At 38.8% G+C, this 17172-nt stretch overlaps 1 protein-coding gene across 1 annotated transcript; it reads right to left on the reverse strand.

Moving 5' to 3' along the window:
* Window positions 1-5734: 5734 nt before the first annotated feature.
* LOC134182162 (hemicentin-1-like) lies at window positions 5735-13701 on the reverse strand. The gene is made up of 11 exons (XM_062649527.1): window positions 13606-13701; window positions 9732-9821; window positions 8894-9226; window positions 8545-8832; window positions 7962-8086; window positions 7737-7911; window positions 7389-7688; window positions 7022-7312; window positions 6778-6948; window positions 6661-6717; window positions 5735-6439 (listed from the first exon to the last, which is right to left on the reverse strand). Exons 1-11 carry the CDS (start codon window positions 13667-13669, stop codon window positions 5997-5999), a joined length of 2337 nt encoding a protein of 778 aa, XP_062505511.1. The 5' UTR covers window positions 13670-13701; the 3' UTR covers window positions 5735-5996.
* Between the last annotated feature and the right edge of the window lie 3471 nt (window positions 13702-17172).

The following is a 17172-nucleotide window of genomic DNA, read 5'->3' on the forward strand; positions in this document are numbered from 1 at the left end:
ATAACGTGTTTTAAAATTTGAATTGTTTACTATCAACGTAGCTCATATGCGATTTGTTATCAACAATGTACACATCATAACGTGCGTTATTTCATTTTCGATAGACGCGTTACAGCCCTAGATTCTTGCTGAATCCTAAAAAAGAGGTGTGGAACGTGCTTGCGCTCTTCGATCAGTAACTGCAACGATTGTTTCAAAGGTGTCTCCATTTTGGGATCGTTGTCTACTACAAGTCGTACAATCTGTGCGAATCGACCAGTAAACTGGATACGAGTAATGTGTTTCCGAGGCCGTAATCTTACAATGTGAAGATTGCTTGTGCGTTTAAAGCGTTTTTGTATGTTCATATAATTTATCATTGATCGAGTGATTGATTAATAATAATTAGCAAAACTACACAAATACACATATATGCACACTGTTGCACAGGCTTAATTTTGTTTTCAGTAACGATGTAATTGTTATTGTAAAGTTTTATAGATTTAAACTATGAACAAATTTCTAACAGATATTTTCAAAAGTAATATACCCAGCTGAAGAAGATACTTGGATTGAAACATCATGTGAGTTCATGTTATATTGGTATGCTGTGTATGAGAGCTCTACAATAACCGATATATCGTCATATCATATACACACGCATGCACGTGTGCGTGTATGGTTGTCTGTGCATGTTATATCTATATACCATTATATACACACACACACACACGCACACACATATATATATATATATATATATATATATATATATTTATTTATTTATTTGTTTGTTTGTTTATTTTCATATATATAGCCAAATATATATTTCAATACAACCAATCTACGATACAGGCAAATCTCTTAAACTAAAATTACTGTCATTAATGTCTAACAACAATCTACTTAGAATCATGCTTGCATTATACGACCACGACTTAACTGACAATTGCTGCAACAAATTATTTAAAGACTGACTAAAAGGAATAGAATTAACAGAAACAGTTTTAGATGCTATAGTCTTTAATGCATTCAAGCTGACATCCGACCATGTCTCAAATGATTCAACTGCAAGTGGAAAGAAGAGAGCACCAGATGAAAACACTTGGGTATCGTACTTCATACACTTTGAAATTTCTCCTTCTAAAGCCGCAAAACAGGTGTTGCTTGCTGAATGCGACACAAATCTTTGCTGGAACGAATTACACACGTTTACATCAAAATAAGCCGGACGGCCAAACAAAAAGTTTGGATGACAGACATTGCCAGGTCGACTATAGTTCACTGAAGAAGAGCTTTGATCGCGTCGGGTCTCTTTATCGCGTACTAGCAAAGCTTGAAAAATGACATCCTTCAAAGCATCATGACGTCTAGAACGTAAAGAAATCTTCCGGCAACCAAGAAGATGATCACCAAACATATCCAATACCTGGCAGCAAATGCAACGGACAGCATTTGGAGATGAAGAAAACAGTGGAAGACCGAGCCAAAGGTGAACAGCAATCGTGAACTCATGACAACTCATGGCAAGCCCGAGATTGGGGTTGGGAATGGCTGTAAGCCATGCTCCTGCATGGGGCTCAGGGGTAATGTTCAACCTGGCTTTGACTCTAATAGAACAAAACTCCTTAAATAGATCAAAATCCCATTTGTCCACTTGACTCTGAAGAGAATGCTGAGAAGCAACGTTTATGTCAGTGTCTATCTGAACATTTTCATAAGTAGTAAAGAACGTTTCTTTAACATTCGATTCACCATTCACTTTGAGAGATAAAATTTCGTCAATTGAGGAGATGCTAAATAAACAACATTAGAATAGAACTAATTATTGGCGTGTAACAGGGCGAAAGCTTGACGTTTTGTACTTACGCAATTCAGGAGTGTGAACCCATGTATGAGATTGTATTGCTTAGATCTTTGCACACACCATGGGACCTCAACTAATACATTGCCTAGAATAGTAGCCTTGTCTAGAGAAGAACAGAACAGCTGCTAGACACATCGTGGCGACTTGACAGGAAGTGTAGACGTGAAGAATCGTATAGTCCCAACCCATGCAAAACTTACAAACTGTTTGAATTCTACTATGGTTTGATACTTTAGCAAATCTCATACAACAGCACAGCGAATGCAATAAGCAGCTCGACTAATTTTGTTACGGTCTTCCCTGCGTTTCTTGTTGCTTTGCAATCAAGTGACCACAATATTGTCTCTCTGAATCCAAAGACACCTTCTAGATGCATGCAAAGCTACGACTTAATTTGTTTGAACTCTGGAATCCAGTAAATAGGCTCGCAAAGAAGATCAAGAAATGCCCTTACTCATTTAGTCAATAGTCCACGAATTGTCTCAACGTAACTACCAACAATTCCAGTATTATCTTAAAGATACATCTTAGTTTCTTTGTCAAGGCTCAGTACTTCCATCAGTCAGATGCAGATAGTTTCTGACTCTCTATCAATCCTATACTCATTAACAGTTACATGAATTCTATTTCTTTTCAAAGAATTTGATTCACAGAAGTGTGTCAAGTGTCTTTAACATCTTACATATTCAGTCTTCGTCAAAGTAGATGCAATAACTGAATGAGTGATTTGGTGACGGTCCCTTGCGAGCAACAATTTTTGAAGTCAGACGATAGTCGAAATTTTATCTACTAGCTTGTACGAATACGGAGATACCTTAATTATCATAATATCGCTTGTTCTAGCAAATGGACTGGTCACACCTGCAACAAATACTGGTTGTCAACAGTGAAATAAGGACTCGTGTCAAAGTTCGTGTATGAAACACCTACGGAAGTTACAAACCGTTAATATTATCTAAAGAGAATCGGCTGCTTGTTAGGCATTTCATTAGAATGATCACTTTAAAGAAAAACTCTCACAGAATACAAAAATTTGCTGAAAGAAAGATACAAGGACCAATATTATCATGCATGAAACTTACTGTCCAACCAGCCACAGAGACAGAGAAGTGCAAGTTGTTCAGATGATTTCCCGTATTACACGTATTCCCTTACTCTGTGTCATCGTTTGGAAATATATTCTTTAGTTTTAACTGTAACAAGTGCTTCTAACGCACCCAAATTGCAGCGAGACATGATCTATGAACTAATTTTAAACGGGGCTTCTTTAAGGCTCCGTTTTATACCAACACAGTCGCCATTTGCGTGGTACTGTACGCTACTTTATTAACCTAACCGCGATGCTTTACCTTAATCATAGCTAGATCTCCTCTATTCAGCGATGTAAAGCAATCATACTCATCTCCCACTACTCTTTGTAACGACATTTATTATACTGGCGGGAATGTGTAGAAGTATACAATATATACAATGACCTATTTTGAGGTGGCAGTTGTTATGGTTATCAATGTGCATAATTGGCGGAAAAACCAAACGAGAGGTTGCCTCTCTTTACAAAGTTTCTGTCTAAAACAAGAATTTTACAAGGAAATGGCAACATAGACTTGGCTTAGGTGAGACTGATATCACGAAGTCTTCTCATGTATGTTCAGATAATTTCCCACGTAAGTCTTGGTCTTCACATTTGAAAGGCACGTATACCAAGCTGGGCCGATATGTTCTGCATCTGAATCTAAGCAAGAGACACTCAACAAAATGCTACCAGATGGCAGAGGCACAATTCGAGGTAAGCAACTGTTATAGCTACAAGTAACAATTTTCCTATTAACTTAAGGGCCGGATCCCCTACTGACAAAATACAATCATTTTAATTCATGACATAAATGTTACATAGGAATTATTATTTAATTAAATTGTTTTAAAGTTAGCTCTTGCTAATGCTAGAAGAGTACCAACGGTCTAACGGTCAAATTGTCTCCATAGCAACAAGGCACGTCTCCGCTGTTTTAAATGAGGATACAACAGTTATTGCTCGCTCGCTTCGCTCAAACGAGCAGGAAACGCGAGGCTACTTAGATTGCCAACAGTCTGATGAGATTAGATTCCTTTTTTGTACGTTCAAGCTCATCTTGATGAGTTTCGATATCTCCGGTTGTTCAAATTATTTATGGAAAAGACGTCAAATGTTTTCGTCAGCGTAACGAAGGTAAAATCGATCCATAAGGTTGTTGTACGTCGTGTAACAAATTTTGCTAACTTAATAGAATAAGAAGGCTCGTAATGGCGTCCATACTGTCTTCTCGCAACCGTCGAGTGCGCCGGAAGTTCTCTGCAAGTCGCAAGGTTGGTGGAAACATGCAAGTGAGCTAGACGTAAGCTACAGACACTGTTTCTACACTTTAAGAGACGAATGGAGCTAGTCATGTTGTACCGTCCGGCGTCGCTTCTGACTAGGAGGAAAGGAATACCGGAAGTGCAAGGTTACTCAATAATGCACATCGATTTGAAGGTGAAGCCAGGAGTTTTAAATATTGTCACGTTGCAGATGTAGCAATTGATGATGAAATGAAATTCTAAAGGAAAGAGTTAATAAAAATAATTTTTTCATATATTCGGTCTGTGTAGGGAGTCACGCTCTGTTAGACATCTAAACAGCCAATAACAGATCAACAAGAAACCAAACCAACTGATTCTATAGGCAATGGTAGTTTCAACACCAGCTTTATTGAACATGACAGCCATTATTCCCACATTGAAGATCCATCAGAGGCCAGTGATACTCATCACTTTCTATCACAACTCACATTGCAATCCAAGTTGTTTTTCAAAGCGAAGATGCTTGGACATAATATGACTGTGATGACATCTATGAGTTAGTATGTGAACTCAATTATTCCATAAGAAAGTCCACTCCCATTGGTGCTGTTCCGGATGCAGCTGCCACCATGTCATCATTTGAAGACATCTCTGTAATCCAAGATATCTCTCTTATGTCGGAATTCGTCCATCGTTTGAAGAAGTGACAAATGATGACTCAACTGCCGGCTCACTGGACACATCAATAAATAGCAACCACTCGATCACCCATGAAAGAAAGTTTTTTTTTGTGAAAGCTGATTTGATCAGCTATTTCGACGCTGTCCTACATGTGGCAAGGCAATTTTGAACACATGCAAGTTTATTGTTAGCAACTGCCTTTCTGTCATTACTGATTATTGCACACACCACATTTTCAAATGGGTTTCCCAAGCAAGCATAAGAGGCATGACTTTTGGCAATCTTCTTATGTCAGCGTCAATATTATTTTCTGGCAGTACTCATGATAAATTTTCTCATCTTTCTGAACTCTTTAACTTGCAAATTTTATCACGTTCTGAGTTTGCTCGAATTCAGATGCCTATATATTCCCTGTTGTTGCTGAGGCATGGAGAATTCATCAAAAACAGCGTTTGCTGTGATGGAAGAAAAATCTGTGAGAGTGTATTCAGACGGACGTTGTGATAGTCGTTGAGACGTGCGCTTGAAGATACTCTGTAGTAGGTGCAGTCGTTGATCTTTTAGTCATTGACTACGCATACGCAGCCCAATGCAAAGTATTGCAAATGATCGGTCAAGGAGCGGTTACTGGTTGTCATCTCTGCACATAGCTGCCCACTAGGTGCAATACTTGCGAAAGATGGTCTTTTTTATTAGACAGCAAATAGTACATCACTCTTGAGTACCATCCGTTGCGTAGTACTGAAGACTATATTCGTATAACAAACGTGATATGCAAAGCTGGAGGGTAGAGAAACATTATATCATTGCTGTATTTGTGAAGGCGTGGACTACGAAAAACCGAGACTCAAAGTAGAATACGATCCTTAACACGAGTAGACTTCGTTCAGAACAAATGCACCGCTAAACTGTTGGTTCTAATTTTCTTGCTAATCCATGTTTGAAAAAACGCTCACAAACGTTAAGCAAACATTTCCTATCAATCAAAATGTACATTTGTCAACATTACTGTTTCATCTGCCGTATACAATTATACGTTAGATGAAAGAAATTACAACACAATAACTGCAGCGATGTCTAAAGCTATCAGCGCTAATACGACAACAGTGGTTGACTCCAACAAAGTTTGTACCAAGATAGCGATGCATCAGAATTATTCATTTGTATCTCTTGCAGATGCCTGCATTGGCACGTACATTGCACTTGGTGTTTCATATATGTTTGCTTCATCACCGCCTTCGGACCTTACATCACCATATGCAGGGTTACTCTTCATGTCTTGTACGTTTTCTACCACTTCATACGTTTCTACTGGTTTCAAATCCGAGCTTTCACTTTCAATGACTGCAGCATTAGCAAACGACAGCATCCCAATTGCTGTGTTTTGTTCGGCTCTGGAGTCATCGTGTAGTGATTTACGAGAGGGAAATTCCGTCTGCGTGTCCGGTGAGGTAGTGACATTGCTTGCAAGAAGTTGTCTACGACGATGCACAACGAAATAGAAAATAATCATGCAAATAAGAACTGTTGTGATGGCCGTCACAGTCACGGATATACCAGCTACAGCTCTTTGAGACAACTCTTTGCCAGCTACATCTACAACATAAAGCAAAATTAATGGTAAAAACTTGAACATGTCTGCAGATACAAAGTCAATATTAGTTGACTTATACTTTGCGTTGTACTTATATCATGAGTATAATCCAAGTCTTGTGAGGTTGTCGTAACGTTGTCAGTAGAAAAATACCACAAATTCTTTGCATTACTGTATTTGTAGATATAATTATGCTTAATTTATAAGATCGAGAATGCATTACGTGATGTGTTTACATTCCCAGTTGAGATCAAAGATGTCAGTGAAGCTTCCGTTGATGCTAAAACGTATAAAGAATTGTCATATATCTGTTAGTCTAGTCTTATCGTTGATCGAATACCATAAGTTGGACACGTAGTTTGCGGTCGACATGCATCTGCGTATACAGCTGGTCCTAAACACCGGACTCTACTGATGCTGCATTGTCTTCGTACAAGTGTGATGCCATAACCCGATCCACACGATAAACTGCACTGAGAACCTCTATTTGACTCTACCCATCCGTCGATCTCTACGTCATGAAAAGCACATGTTCAAGAGTTTAATAATTTTTCTATGTAATCATAGAGTTTGCTTGCTCATGCCTTGAACGGTCACTCTAGTACTTGCTGTACTGCTTCCCGCAGGATTAATTGCTGTGCAGTTGTAAACGTCATCTCTTTGTTTAGTTGAATAGTATTGTATAGTCAGATAACTCTTGAAATAGTCAGCAGAGATTTTGTATCCATTGCCCGCGGTATTTATAGCCACACCATTTTTGTACCAGACAAAAATGGGTTGTAGATTGTCGATTCTAGATTGACATGTAATAGTCCCTTCGTCGTAAAAACTTTTCAAGCCGTCGTTTGTAGTCGTTATAAGTGTGACGGGGAAACCTGTAATAATTTGCATAATAATGATCAGGTATTGGTACATAATTCAGTGTAGTATACGTAAAACATATTAACTGACCTTGGAACTCGATGACAGTAAACCAAGAAATGTCGTGGTCGACCAACCGTATTTCATATATTCCGACATCGGCTTCAGTTCCGTTTGAAATAGTAAATCTGATATCGTGTATATATTCATCGAGAACAAATCGGTCTTCAGTTGAAGTATTCACATAAATTCCGTTTTTGTAAATTCTGGCCTTTCCTAGCTCGAGATCGCATGAGAACCAAATAAAATGGCAAAATAGTTTAATGTAAGCACTTTGGTACATAGGAACAGGCTGAGAGTTGTAAGAAAACCAGACATCCGAGAATAAATCTAGAATGCATGTAAGTATTGTCAATCATTGCTGTTAAACGATTTTACCTGTACTGTTGGCATTTGACGCATGTAACGTAGCTGCATTTGACTCTACTTGACCCAATGAGTTGTTAGCATAACAGAAGTAGTTTCCAAGATGACGGTAATCAACATTTCTAATTATCAACCATTGTCTTCCTTTTGTATAGTGAAAGCTTGAAGTATCTATTGATATCCCATCCTAAACCAGAACAAATGTAATTGCTATTATTCGTTAGAGCTAGCTTGTACCTTTTTCCAGTTGACTTCAGGCTCAGGAATGCCATACACTTTGCAGCAAAATGCTGCTTGCTGAACGTTTGGAAAGAATTGATCAAGGTGAATACTGACCGGCATTTGAATAATAACCGGGAAAACTAAATCAACAGGATAAGAAACACTTTAACAGCGTTATGTCTGTAAGTAACATAGTCGCTAGAGACCACAACTTTGTTACTTTAAATGCAAATATTACGCTAATGTCAATAGTCATAAAATAAAGTCATACAATTCAAGCAATAAACTTTGTTCGTTAGCATCTAAACTTACTTCTGCTTTATACGATAGAGTAATCTTATTGTAGTAATACAATTTGTACTGTGCTATAAATGTTAAAGCAAAAACTTTGCTGATGCACGAAATTTAGTTAGTTAGATCATGCTGTTTGAACCTGCAAAGAGTACACATACACCTGCTGCATCTGATGTATTTATGACACACTATATCTATGTTGCTGAATATAATATTGCTAAAATATTTTGTTTCAAAATATTTACAATAATAAAGTAATTACTGTAATTTGAAAAAACATACTAAACTAAGTATTACGTTTTACCGTGAACTGTTAGTTGATAACTCTTCTGTGTCTTTCCCAAGTAGTTTCCTGCCTCGCACGTGTACCAACCTGTATCCGTTTCGTTGACACGAGAAAAGATAAGCTCACTGCCACTTTGTGTGACAAACAGCTTTCTATTTTTAGCAATCGTAAGACCGTCCTTTTTCCAGACAATTTGAGGTTTGGGAATTCCGATAGCATCGCAGAGAAAGCTAACTTTGTTTCCTTTAATTGCTGTGACGTGGACATGGTTTCCATCGGTTGCATTTAAGAATCTGGGAATGTAGCCTAAATACGCAAATTCAATATATTTACACATTGCTGCTGAGCCCTATACTATATATTTTACCTTTATATGTATTCCAATATAGAGAAAATCCTTGACGAGTGACTGAGGAGTCGGTTGTAAATACTATTAGAAACGACTTTTCCATAATTGTTTCGAACGGAATTTCGTTTGAGGTATAGTTGCCGACCGGTTCAGATTCTGTTGTTTCTCCCTTGTAAACCTCGACATAATCGAAAAATCTTTCTAGATCAAATGATTTAAACGACAAAACGACGGTAGATTCTGGAGGCACTTCGACAATCCAACTACAGTTTTCATAATTTTTGTAATTCTTTGGAAATCCTGGTGACGTTATATGACCAGTGACCGAAGAAATGTTACCGCCACATGGTTCTGAAAAGGAAAATATTTTTAGCTTTAACGTTGTCCGCATTCAAAATTCCACGGTTTCGCAGTAACGAAAGTCCATGTTTTACCTATTAGCAATACTTCAAGTCGATCATAAACAGAATATTTTTCTTTGCAGCATACCAATATAGTATAATAGATATGATTTCAATTATATAGTACGATATGTGGCCAAATTCCAAGTATTAACGTAGTTAGTCTTGAAGTATACGGATCATTGTATTAATTAAATAGATGGCCCAGCATGACCTTGGTGAAATATAGTTACCGACACACAAACAAAAGTAAGCAGAGCAGAGAAGGGGAAAGCAGAGCAAAGCAGAGGAAAGCAGACCTCAGCAAAGAAGAGCAGATCAAACGCCCGATCGATTTGCATCTGTACGAAAGACCATTCCTGCATATGGGAATGTTTGGGATAGTAATTAATTAATAACAGCTAATTTATCTTACATGCATTCTAAACAAGGTCCATGCCGTGTAGTTGATTTACCTGAGCAATCGTATCCTGTCCATTGTGGAGCACATTTGCAACTACATGGTTGCACAATCGAGCCTTCGTTCAAGCACACAAGCGAGCAACCTAACCAATATTAGAACAAAAACAATAAACGACTTCATTTCTCTTGGTATTCAGAATAGATTAATTTACATATTGAAGACAAGAGCAAAATCATAAAAATTAATCAACCTTTAAATATATTTGAAACAATTTCAAACTGGCAGTTTTTATATTATTATGTGGCGGAACTGCCTGCATGACTAAACATTGCTGACTCAACTTTTTGCTTAATGAAGTCGCTACTTTCTGTTTACATGACGAATCCCACTTGCCAGAACAGAACACCCTAAGGGTTGTTGCATACTTTTCCTAATTACATTCCAGTCTGCGACCTAATCGTTTTATCTCCTATCTGTGCACGACTTCCAAGAATTCTATCTTCTTTGATCTTGGCCTCTAGTGGCTTTGTTATTCCTTTATCCGTGTTTTATTCCCCAATGCGTCAGCTATAGTCCGTCAGCCAACACCAGAAAGCGACAAGTTGCGTAGCCCCCCAAACCCGGGGAAGTTTCCGTAGTTGCAATCGCCGAAGAGAAACCATGCAAGTGTATTTGCGATTGTTTGCTATCTTGGAACGGGGCCGTTTCTGAGTAACAAGAACGACTAGATTGACTAAGGCCACGCCCACGCAATTCACAGCAACAGCGAACTGAGAGTAAGAGACGAACGTGGTTCCATGCATAAGCTCTATAGACACTAGCTATATCACGCGAAGGCTTAAACTAGTGCAGCTGTCTTTTCTAGAGCTGGAGGTAATGAAGTGCGGTCTCCAGATAGTATTTCTCACATTGCCAGTAGTTATGTTGATGAAAGAAAACTCCTACACTGTTGTTACACTTGTGCTGCTGCGTTTGACTGCCTTGCAACAGTAACGTGACCCTGAGCGTTCGGAAAGACAGTGAATACCTCACAAGTCGTGACAAACTCCCGGATGTAGGGCATGTATTTGTAATACTAACTATCTAGACATTAGTACAAGTGTACAATAATTAACATAAGACCATCGAAAGCAGGTTGTAAGCGTTACTGACATAAAGTGCCTAAATTTACGGCTGTACTAGATCGCTCAGAGTTATTTTAGTCATTATTTAGTGGACTAATGATTTCCTAGAGAACCTACACTTAATTAATTAATTAATAACCAATGAAATGTAAAGAGCCACCTACTCATCATGTTTGTCACTAGCGTATGCATCAAAAGTATCAGCTTCAAACTCATTTGCAGATGCTATAGTGGAAGCAGGCTGAAAAACTTCACGTGGAATAGGGTTTTCGCAATTGTCGCATTGGCACACATCTGTACATGGCAAGCAGCTTCGCTGGCAAGAGCAACGCCTAGCTAATTAGAGCTGCACCCAGTTTTTACAGCCGCAACTGATCAGTTTCAAAACGTCAACAGGTACCGGTGGCTTCGTTGTCCATTCAATAGGTACCTCATTGTCATCACTAATCTGCCAACCTTGATTGTGGAAAGATGGTATATCAGGATTAGCTTCCATTGCACGTCGCCATACACCAGTCTGATAATTTGCTCGTTTGATATGCATCTTCAGAGCGTCTTGAGTAGGAGGAAGCTGTGCTGATTCTGCAGCTCGTGCACAGAATAAGGAATACCTCACGCTATTAATGTCGGTGGTGACGTCATGTAACCGTAGATCTTACAAACGTAAGGTTGACATTTCTTAAACAATACATCCATGTTACTGTCAAAGCTTTTCCAATTGGCTGAATAGCAGTGCAAAACGACTCATTCTTGTTTAGAAGTTCCGGTGGTGCAACTTTGCCTTTACCTGCGAAGGCGCCGGTTGTATCACAGCCTGTGAACGCATGGTATCCTGGCAAGGCTAAGCAAAGCTCTCTCCCCAAACTTCTTCCTACTTGCGTCAAATTGATGAAGCGGCGACGATTTTTTGTACTCGTGAGAAACACGATAGTTGCCGGTATATTGAAACATCTGCCATCACTTCTGGCGTTAAATGCAGGTCTTGGTCGTCTTCATATTCTTCTGTTTGTGTGTTGCGTTTGCCTTCGTCATGCAACGACAGAGCTACTTTTCTCAGAAGAATCTCTTGTGGTACAGTAGCAGACGTGACCAGTTCCGACTCCGTTACAGTTTGTTGATTCGCAAAGAATATTAAACGACTCTGCTACTATACTACTTTCAAAGATGCTAACATCTCGGCTGCGCTGAAGTTTGTCTAAAGCCTTTTTGTTTGTGTATGCTTGGTAGCATTGTCTGTGATAAGCTTCTATCGGTTTCGATTCATTTGTGCAAGATTATGTAGAACCGTAAATACATTGTCTAGGCGAGTGCTTGTTGCTTGTTGCAACGTTCTCCAACTGGTTTGTGTAAGAGCCGTGAGAGGATCGGTAACATCATGACGAATATGGCACAGGCAGTGCTCAGAGTCAATTTTTGCCATCTTTGCCCTCTGCAATGACATCTGATGATATTCAAAACAAAACTGCAAAATGATTTAGAATTTGACATCTGTCAAGGTCAACAATAATGCAACAATAAATCTCTGATATTTGGTTTGATATATAACTGTTCCGTTGACAACTTTACCACTGATACCGTTGAAAGCTGAGTTGAAAGCTGATTAGGAACACTTGGTCGAAAGGAGACAACAAGTAGCTTGCTCACACATAAACTAATGTAGTTAGGCGAAAGCTCTTACTTCTAGATTGCTAACTGGAAATACATCTAAACCACAATCTGGCAGTGAATGCTTGTACTGTACTGTACACTATAGACTTCCATCACGGTACCGAAGTAGTCATTACGCCCCCGCATCACAATTCTTTACACGAGGTTACGTAAATAAACGCAGATCGTCGTCTGTCTGGCGTGTTACTTGTTTCCCACACGTTCAGAAAATAATTTGGACTCTTATGAAGGCAGCCAAATGACAAACCAACGAGGTTATGAGGCCACGTGTCTGAGACCTAAGGTTGGGCAAGAGTACTGCAGAAAGACGGTTGATTTCCATTTGTAGAAGAACAGCAGACACCGTTTCACAGTCCACAATAAGGTAGCTGTGCATCGCTTTCATTCTACGTGATGCCTGCTTGCCTGGACATCTAGGCTTTCTGTTGGCAGCCTAGTTCGCATTGGTACTGCTTTCTGTTTGCTTACAGTTTGTTCTACTGCTGCCGCAATAGAAGTTGAACTGCTAATGAGCAATCTGGTTTAGTTTAGGTCTCTAGAAAAGTTGACAGACACACAACTCAAAAGGTTTCGTCATCGCGTGTCATGTGATCACGTGTGATATTACATCGTAAGCTATTTGGCTAATGCTGCGAGCTAACATGTTCACAATGGATGCTTTATGCCTCAGTAGTTTGTATGATGCGTTGTAACCCGTTTTGAGTGCTCTGCCGACTACAGAGTTAGCAAGCTCGCTCTACTGACTGTGTGCCACGCCCCTAAATTTTGTTGACGTGCGGCTACCTAACGGCCCCGGTATGGAGAGGCAAACAAGTGCAGTTGGAGTTCTCTCATACTGCTTTATCTTTTAGAGTTATCAAACCTTCCCCGGGCTTGGGGGGCTACGCAACTTCGTATAGAAGCGTCTTTTGGGGCGTTGGCCGACGGACTACTAGGTGAGTTTACGTTCTAGTAGAGTTTCTTGTACGCTTAGAGCAGCAACTTTACGACAAGTTCTAATCTTACTTGGTCTCTAAACACCTGGCTACTATAAACTGGGTTCAGCTGGCTCATCGTGCAACCACTCCCAGAGTGCGAATGCCCGACATCGCATCTGGAACTATAACCTAATGTTCAGCCACCTAATGTTCATACCTTGTGCTTGGTGAAATCCGCAGAAAACAACCAGTAAGTTGAAAAGCGTATGAACGTACACCATCACTCCTAGGTGTCTCTTGTCGCAGTCTCGGTTTGTCAAATGAGCATATCTGCTGGCAGGAAGTAATTACAGAAGCCGATAATTGTGCGTTTATATCAACGCATACCTAACGGCGACTGCCCTGCGGCAGGCAGGTACGCGTTGATATAAACAATGCAAAATAAAGCCGGCATTTCTACGTTTATAACGCACTTTAAAATTTGTATTGTTTAATATCAATGTATCCCATATCCAATTTGCTATCAACAATTTACACACGTAGCGTCATATTCGCGTTGCAGCCTTATATTCTTGTTGTATACTAAATAAAGGAAGTGTGGAACATGCGTGCTCTCTTCGATCAGTAACTGCAAAGCTTGTTTCAAAGGGGTCTTCATTTTGAGATCGTTGTCGACTACAAGTCGTGCAAACTGTACGAATCGACTTTCCCGTGAACTGGATACGAGTAGGGGGTTTCTGTAGCCATACTCTTACGATGTGATGATTGCTCGTGCGTCGCAAGCGTTTTGGTATGTTTATATAATTAATTATTTGATTGATTGATTATTAAAAATAATTTACCAAACCTACACAAATACACACCTAGGCACACAATTGTACAGACTAATTGCTATTTTCAGTAATGATGTAATTGTTATTGTAGAGTTTTATAGTGTTATACTTTGCACAAATTGCAAAAGATATTTTTAAAGTTATATACCCAGCTGAAGTACCTGGATTGAAATATTATGTGAATTTATGTTATTTTGTTATGGTGTGTATGAGAGCTCTACAATAACCAATATATCATCATATCATATACACACGCATGCACGTGTGCGTGGGTGGTTGTCTGTGCATGTTATATCTATATACCTATATACATACATACATTCATATATATATATATATATATATATATATATATATATATATATATATATAAATATGTATGTATTCAAACTCAAACAATTTCCTAATCATCCAGACACCACCCAGTCTTACATCACACTATCTTTATCCCAACTACGTATCAATGACTTGTACTTCATGCAGAATTCTCTTTTGAATCATTGTTTCAAAATTATTATGTATACACACACACACACACACACACACACACACACACACACACACACACACACACACACACACACACACACACACACTGTAGATTCATATTGTGTAATGTGAACAGCCGTTAGACATGTTACGCCTTTCCTTTTACACAAACGAATGTTGTTGACCTGTTTACTCTTTGAGCAAACTGCAACACTCCTTTCAAAGTCAGTTCCAGTTTCCTACACGTGGTTTTTATGATACAAAATTACAGACGAATTGGTTGCAGAAACTGTCTTGTTATGACACAATCATGAATGGTAAGATTCGTTTGTTCTAGTCTTGGGATGTTTCTATGATTGAAGTTTGAGTCCCATTTTTGACTAAGTAGTTTTTAAGTTATTAGTTGGAAGTAGTCATGATGACAATAAATGTATACGATACTTTCTATTAAATAACATTAGTTAGTATGTACGCAGTAAGTACAATTGTACGTACCTTATGTAGTATAAATAGAAGTCTTAATATTAATAAAATTGGACTAAAGAAAATAAAGACATGATATAATGACTGGATTGATGGACGACAAGAATTCATATTAGACAGTGCTTCTGTCAACTTCACAAGCTGCTGAATCACAAGAGAAAGTTTGCCACAATTTAAATGAGCTTCTTCATCTAAACAAGTGATCAGGATGAAAACAAATTAATACCCAGTGTATACAAAAATGTACTCTAGTTTAAGGCAGCTCCTTAATTTATCCTTCGATAAAATCTGCTAACAAGCTAGTGGATGAAACACAAAGTTTTAAGATTTATTTAATTTCAGATTTCATATAGAAATCAAAAAAGGAGCAGGCGGTTCAAAAGACCTTAGACTACTCTTATGCTAGATTAGTAAAAACTGTAGTAATAATAAGTATCCATGTACATGTCACAACATAATGTACATAACCATTTTCAGACAAAATGCCAGCTTCTTTGTGCTAACCATTGATTGGGTCAACTCAACTCAACTTGATTCAAGTTAATCCTTGCCCATAAACTAATTATAGCAACTACAGTAAACAAATATTGTACTTTAGATTATTAAAATACACTATAATTATAGCTGTAAATTATTTAATGTATTGACAGACAAACAGAGAGAATGATACAGTAGCGACAGATACACAGACACAGACAAATCAATACCCGCTACATTTAAAACTACAGACCTAATTAATTAAATAAACAAATGAATTGCAAACTTATATACAGACATACATATCACAAGTAATTGAACTTGTTGTCTGTTTGTATATATCTATGTACAGTATCTCTGCAAGTTTTTATTAAAAAGAAGTAACTAAATAGTTTGCAGTTCACATTCATCATTGCTTTCTACTTGTAGCTATACAAATGCAGGTCTGTTATTTAAATCAAAAAGCAGTCTGGCTGCCTGCCTGCTTGCACTGCCTGCTTGTGTCATCAAGTACAGACTAAAACTCAACCAAATCATAGAATACAAAATATTGACATTCATGCATGCATTTGATATGCATAGCAATCAACATAATTTATTATGCATATATAAGATAAAACGTTGGCGGTTTGCTAAGAAATTGATAGACAAAGAGTATTGGCAGATTTTATTTTGCCTGTCCAGCCATCGTTGTTTGATAACTGACTTATGTTTTACCATAAGTGGTCATGGAGGAGTTTAGGGAATTTCCCTAATAATTCTGCGTCTGCCTGCTGCGTGTACATGTATCTTCCTTTCTTGGTGGTTACTTGAACTGCTGCTGTTCGCGTAATTTCTTTCGGCACTCAACATAGCGGTGACCCACGATATCGCAGTAGTGATCGACACGTTCCCCTAGACCGCTTAGGTTGAGCTCTAGAGTACGTACGAGACATCTGCGAGCGCAATTAGTTGATCGAAAGGCAGCAGGTGAGCACTGAGCCTGCTGCATCAGAAAACTCAAGACCTTGTCCTGTCGCTCGCCCACCTTGACCATCTGCTGAAGGAGTTGGGTTGTATCGTCGTCGATCTTGTTTGCACTCGACTTGGTACTCCGCGCGCAAGCCCTCATGAAATAAACTGACGAGAGTATCCTACGGCATGTATGAGTCGATCACCTAATTTGCAGCTCTCGTTGCAATATTGAGAGGCAATCTGACAGAATCGCATAGCATCTAACATCTTCCTGACAGATGCCCGTGACCTTTTAGTTTACGGTTCCAGTAGGTAAAGCGGGTATATACGGTGCAACATCTCGACAAAGGCTCGCCGATAGACATACAGACCGTTTTGTCCGTGAGAGCGCGATCGCCATGTGCCTAGATGACATCTAGTGCTGTCATATACATTGCAATTCTAAACAGCACACGAAAGATGCATCACTTTGTGGCGGTGTAGAGCTCTTCCGCGTGACACAACTATCAATACATAGGCGTGGAAATCTACTAAAAACTAACCACAAC

Source organism: Corticium candelabrum, chromosome 7 (assembly GCF_963422355.1).
Source record: "Corticium candelabrum chromosome 7, ooCorCand1.1, whole genome shotgun sequence".
NCBI lineage: Eukaryota > Metazoa > Porifera > Homoscleromorpha > Homosclerophorida > Plakinidae > Corticium > Corticium candelabrum.

Bases quoted from the DNA above. Each gene is read 5' to 3' on its own strand.
- LOC134182162 (XM_062649527.1), bottom strand. From the start codon at position 13,669: ATGGTGTACGTTCATACGCTTTTCAACTTACTGGTTGTTTTCTGCGGA. The intron at 9,227-9,731 runs GTAAATCAACTA...TTTCCTTTTCAG, and splicing joins GACAGGATACGATTGCTCAG to AACCATGTGGCGGTAACATT. The intron at 7,313-7,388 runs GTCAGTTAATAT...AAATTATTACAG, and splicing joins TACTGTCATCGAGTTCCAAG to GTTTCCCCGTCACACTTATA.